The following is a 6,372-nucleotide window of genomic DNA, read 5'->3' as shown; positions in this document are numbered from 1 at the left end:
AAAATGTCCTTCAAGGTCTCTGCGAAAAAAATTTGATACTCTTGTTCAACAGGTCATTTGTTCTCATGATAAATTGAGATTGAAGATGAAAGATAAATCGATAAGGATAAACCCTGTAAAGGAACAAAAAAAAATGGGGGAGATAGCGGATTGGTGTGCAAAAAAGGGGGAGATAGCAGATTGATGTGCCCTTCAAAAAAGTAGAAGGCCCACGAGAATCCATATTTCTTCTGGAGGGACCCATTTATCAGTCCAGAGATGAGCCCCTTAAAATAATGCAGGGAATATTGCCTCTCCCTCTTGAATAACAGGTATTGAGTTCAACTCTCCTCGTCGGATAGATCTTCAAGGTCTCTTGCTATGGTTTCCTACGACGTTAAAATACTCTTCTTCTTCTTCTTCTTCCTCTCTCTCTCTCTCTCTCTCCCCGGAGGAGTTCCTTTATGGAGCTGCTCTCTCCTATAATTAGTCGTGTGCTCCCCCAGTTCTCTCTCTCTCTCTCTCTCTCTCTCTCTCTCTCTCTCTCTCTGTCTCTCTCTCTCTCACACACACTCCCAGATGGAGCTGCCCTCTGCAATTAGCGGTGTCGTCCCCCTCGTAGTGCTTGCGGCCGCATTAATTGCCTCATTGCTAAGGCTTTGTGGAAACAGTGCAAGTAGGCGGCCAGCTGCGCAATGGCCGCCTGGACCTCCCGCCTGGCCTGTCATCGGCCACCTACATCTTCTAGGCGACCTTCCCCACCAGTCTCTCTGGAAGCTCTCCCAAAGCTATGGTCCCTTGATGGGTCTGCGCCTCGGGGGTGTTTGCACCATAGTTGCTTCCACGGCGGAGATGGCCAAGCAGATTTTGCACACCCACGACCTCGCATTTGCAAATCATCCGCGCAAAGCAGCGAGCGTCCACATGCTGCTAGATGCAGATATGGTGAGTGCGCCCTACGGGAGCAGCACCTTGCGGAGGATGCGTCAGCTATGTAACTTGGAGCTGTTGAATGTGAAGCTTGTGGCGGCGTTAAGGCATGTGCGAGAGGAAGAGGTGCGCAACCTCGCGCGCGCTGTACTGGAGGCAGGACGGCGAGGGGAGGAGAAAGTGGAGCTGCGGCCACGATTACGAGCCACCACGAATGATATCATCTGCAGAATGATGATGGGCAAGAAGATAGAGGATGTTTCGTCAAAGAGTGGCAAGGGACAATTAGAGCTGCTAAATTTGGTGGAAGATGTTCATTACCTGATGGGCGTCTTTTATGTGGGCGATTTCATACCTTGGCTGTCGTGGCTCGACCCCAACCGTTACTTGAAGCGCATGAAGGCGGGTGGCCGCCAAGCTCAAATTCTTCTGCAAGAAATCATCGACAAGAGGCGGCGACAAAAGAGGAACGCTGATGAGGAGGACTTCCTGGACATCTTGCTGGCCACCAATGCTGAACATACCATGTCAGATGATAATGTCATAGGTCTCATATTGGTAAACTCTATACTCATACTCAGAAGACTATTCTTTTTTTCTTTAAAAATATGAACATTTATGTCTGCACCACATTAAGAAATGAAAAATCAAAGATGCTTGTGGAGATTCTCTCTCTTAGTTGGAGGTGAAGACACAAGAGGAGTCGGTTCTCTCTCTCTAAAAAGGCCTCTCTCTCTCTCTCTCTCTCTCTCTCTCTCTCTCTCTCTCTCTCTCTATGGAAGCATAAGAGGCAGCACCAGCGAGGCCTCTCTCTCTCTCTCTCTCTCTCTCTCTCTCTCTCTTATGGAAGCATAAGAGGCAGCACCAGCGAGGCCTCTCTCTCTCTCTCTCTCTCTCTCTCTCTCTCTCTCTCTCTCTCTCTCTCTCCGTACGTATGGTGCATGCAATGGTGTGGGTAGGGAGCGATGGAGGCCTCTCTCTCTCTCTTTGCACGTGATTCCCAGCTATCGAGGAGTGGGTTTTTTTCTTTTGGGGGGGGGGGGGGGGGGGGGGGGGGGGTGGGAGGAGACACAGAGCAAGGTCAAGGTTGGGAGGAGCCAGGAGGTTAACGTGGATAATTAGGTCACCCCAATCTCGAGAAAATAAAAGGTCTTTCAAAACATCTTAAGTACTTAAGTAAAGGGTGAGTTTAGAAAATGAAAAGACCTATATGAAGGTGAAAAGTAAAAAGACATTTTGTGTCCGTATAAAGAGGTGGCCCCACCTCACATTCCTGCATTTGTGTCTTTCTTGTGCATTTGTGTTCTTTTTAGGGTTTTCTTCTCTTAAAAGTATCTTTGAACTATGTACTTGCACTATGTGTAGGTAGTGTTTTTTGGCTGTGGAAGGCCATAGGGGTAAGTGTGCAAAGTTGTTGCAAAACTGAGGCCGTTGGATTCTTTGGCTAGATGAGTGCCACATGACAAGGTTCTTTATAAAATATCTTTGTTGTCCCTTTTGTTTCCTTACATCACTTTCTTTGAAAGACAAGTGTCCCTAAGGGATTCAAAAGTCTTGTGAATAGAAAGCTTAAACTAAGGCAGCATTTACTTTGTTTGCCTGCTTGAAAATGACTTTTATACTATATATGAAGCATCTTAAATTTTTTAAGAAAGGAGAAACCCTCCATAGTGATTTACTTTGTTTGCATGCTTAAAAATGACTTCTAGCACCTTAAATTTTTTAAGGAATGAGAGACCCTCCATGTGTCACTCAATGCTTCATTCAAGAGAAAACCTTATAAGACCTCTATTTTAAAATGCAAAACTCAAAGGTAGGAAGATTTAAAATGCAAAAGTGAATAGTAACATTGCAAAAAATGAAAAGACTTTTGGGAATTGAAAATCGAAGGTTTTCTACTTTACACAAAGTAACTCAACCATTTAAGTACACATAGCTAAAAGACTTTGGAAAATGTAAAGTCAAAAGCCTTTCTACTTTACATAAAGTAAATAGTCCAGCTTAAGTGCACATAACAAAAAATTACAATTGTTGTGGATATTTTATTGTTTTATGAGAACTTAATTTTTAAAGATAAAATTGCCTTTGTTTTTTCAAAGGGTTTTTTTTAAGACCAATATTGATATCTCTTAACAATTTGTGAAAGTGTATTTTCAAATAAAAAAATTTGGCCAAAATCACAATAGTAAGTGAATGTATTTAAATCTCAAAGAAATTACAAAAAGACCTTAAGCTTAGCCGAGCCTTGAGGTGCTAAAGATTACACATTTGTTCTCTCCCAGAGGCTACCAAGAACAAATTAGGTGTACTATACTAACAAACTTTTACTTACCGTACCTTGCCACAACGGCATCTGTGTATTTTGAAAACAAACAAGTGTATTTTTAAAATTTTAAAAATAACTATAAAGAGACACTTCTATACCATTTCTGAATGTGCTTGAAAAATTGTTAGCATTGGGCACCTGTGTTGGTGTTCCTTCCCTCTCAATTTATCGATTACTATAGTGAGTGCATGTATGTATGTACATGCACATGACAGAGACATTAACAAAAACTCAAACATTGAGTATATTTTATAAAGAGAGGAGGGCTTGCCTGCTTATGACAAAGCTCGGACATCCATGGGGTAGATCTCGATGCAACTCAAGTATGTAACCGGAGAGAGAGAGAGAGAGAGAGAGAGAGAGAGAGAGAGAGAGTTGACAAAGAGAGGAATTTTGTGGACAACCCACTATTAGATTTAGCAGGAGTACATCTTCTTGTGTAAATCAACTTTTGGGATGATAGATAGGTCAATTTCAACACGTGTATACATGCTTGTGTATTTGTGTATACGTGTGCGTGTGTGAGTGAGTGTGGAGAGAGAGAGAGAGAGAGAGAGAGAGAGAGAGAGAGAGAGAGAGAGAGAGAGATTAAAAGGGCACTTATCAACGAGAAGAAGAGAGTAGAGAGAGGTTCCATGTATATGTGTGTGTACATGTGAATGTGTGTGTGTGGGGTGGGGGGGGGGGGGGGGTGGGGGGGGGGGGGGGGGGGAGAGAGAGAGAGAGAGAGAGAGAGAGAGAGAAGAAGAAGAAGAAGAGAATTTTAACGTCGTAGGAAACTATCCCAAGAGACCTTAGAGATCTAGCCGACGAGGAGAGTTGAACTCAAGACCTGTTATTCAAGAGGAAAATGGTATAACCTTTCTATCACCCAAGTGTGGTAGATTGGTTATGCCATTTCCCTCTTGCATAAATCTTTCCTTCCCCATTACCTTCAACAGGCCATCGTGAGTCCTCACCTTGTTTGCTTTCTAAAAGAAGCTTTGAAAGAGAGTTTGGTTCATACTTTCAATGTTTTCAAAGATGCTTGAGATTTATCTTAAATGTTATTTGAGTTTTAAAATATATAAATGAATCTTTTTATTTCACCTTTCATTTCACATACTGATGTGTTGACTTTTCTTCCATCTATTGTTTTAGAATGGTGATGTGTTGACTTTTCTTCCATCTATTGTTTTAGAATGGTAAGTAAAGCTTCTCCTTGCATAATTCTAGTAAATTTTACACACACACACACACATACATACATACATACATACATATATATATATATGTGTGTGTGTGTGTGTGTGTGTGTGTGTGTGTTGATGAGTATTTCACATTTCATTTTACAGCTTCACATGGCTTGACTTTTCTTGCATTCTATAAATTAAATATAGTCTATATTGGAAAAAGTCTCTTTTATAAAGCGATCGTCGGTTGAATTTCCTCCTCACAAAGAAGCGAACCGAAAAAACTAGCATAAATTTGTAAGATTTTTAAACTATTTTATCGTTTTTCTTTCCTTTATCATGGTTTGTAACCATCTAGACTCGGTTTTCAACCAGCTTAAGGCTAAGGTGAGGCAATCTTTTTTCGAACATTGATTCGAGTTAAACTCAACCTAACGACTTTATCACTTTCTTTTTTTGTTTTTAGCCACCGTGACACTTTTACTTGTTTTTTTTTAACCCATTAAGAATACCTTATCAATTATTGGCTTTCTAAAAGAATCCTTAGAGGAGATTTGGGTTAGATATACTTTGAGTGTTTTCAGTGATGATTGAAACTTACCTTAAATGTTTTGTCAGTTTTGAAATAGTAAATGGATCTTTTTATTTCACCTTTCATTTCACATCTTGACATGTCTTGACTTTTCTTTTCACATCTTGACATGTCTTTACTTTTCTTGCTTACTAGCTACTACTACCTACAAGAATACCTTATCAATTATTGGCTTTCTAAAAGAAGCCTTAGAGGAGAGTTGGGTTAGATATACTTTCAATGTTTTCAATGATGATTGAAACTTACCTTAAATGTTATGTCAGTTTTGAAATAGTAAATGGATCTTTTTATTTCACCTTTCATTTCACATCTTGACATGTCTTAACTTTTCTTGCCTACTAGCTACTATTACCTACTCGCTCCAGCCTGCTTTATTAACCGAAATCTTCACCAGATCCTTCCCATCACTTCCCCTTGCTCATTTCCATTAGTAAAAATCACATGTACGTTCAGAATCAAACTTTCAAACATAGTGTGTGGCTCTGAATACACTGCACTAACCCACTTCTCCACGACAACTTTGTTGACACAGACGCCACCTCTGCATGATAAAGTGAAGCTTCACCTTGCATAATTCTAGTAAGTTCTATACATACATCTTACTATGTATAATGCAGCTTAAAAATTTCAAAGCCAAAGAAGCCCTCCACGTGTCTCTTTTTGTGAAGCTTGGAACCTATAAATATTTTCAATCTTCAAGTGTCAGCCTTTGAAGTTAAACAAGGTGAGGACTCACGATGGCCTGTTGAAGGTAAGGGGGGAGGAAAGATTTATGCAAGAGGGAAATGGCATAACCAATCTACCACACTTGGGTGATAGAAAGGTTATACCATTTTCCTCTTGAATAACAGGTCTTGAGTTCAACTCTCCTAGTCGGCTAGATCTCTAAGGTCTCTTGGGATAGTTTCCTACGACGTTAAAATTCTCTTCTTCTTCTTCTTCTTCTTCTTCTTCTTCTCTCTCTCTCTCTCCCCCTCCACACACACTCACATGCACACACACATATACATGGAACCTCTCTCTACTCTCTTCTTCTCATTGATAAGTGCCCTTTTAATCTCTCTCTCTCTCTCTCTCTCTCTCTCTCTCTCTCTACACACACACTCACTCACACACACACGTATACACAAATACACAAGCATGTATGCACGTGTTGAAATTGACCTATCTACCATCCCAAAAGCTGATTTACACAAGAAGATGTACTTCTGCTAAATCTAATAGTGGGTTGTCCACAAAATTCCTCTCTTTGTCAACTCTATCTCTCTCTCTCTCTCTCTCTCTCTCTCTCTCTCTCTCTCTCTCTCTCTCTCTCTCCCTCTCCGGTTACATACTTGAGTTGCATCGAGATCTACCCCATGGATGTCCGAGCT

At 40.8% G+C, this 6,372-nt stretch overlaps 1 protein-coding gene across 1 annotated transcript in view; it reads left to right on the top strand.

Moving 5' to 3' along the window:
• Positions 1-318: 318 nt before the first annotated feature.
• LOC147454194 (flavonoid 3'-monooxygenase-like) overlaps positions 319-6,372 on the top strand; it is an 11,771-nt gene continuing 5,717 nt past the window's right edge. The window contains exon 1 of the mRNA XM_086516202.1: positions 319-1,467. Coding sequence (XP_086372328.1) covers positions 559-1,467 — 909 coding nt within the window. The 5' untranslated portion in view covers positions 319-558. The remainder of the gene's footprint in view (positions 1,468-6,372) is intronic.

The sequence above is a fragment of the Adiantum capillus-veneris genome, chromosome 7 (genome assembly GCF_014529385.1).
Source record: "Adiantum capillus-veneris isolate H3 chromosome 7, ASM1452938v2, whole genome shotgun sequence".
Classification (NCBI taxonomy): Eukaryota; Viridiplantae; Streptophyta; class Polypodiopsida; order Polypodiales; family Pteridaceae; genus Adiantum; species Adiantum capillus-veneris.
This window is presented reverse-complemented; position numbering and strand designations above follow the sequence as displayed.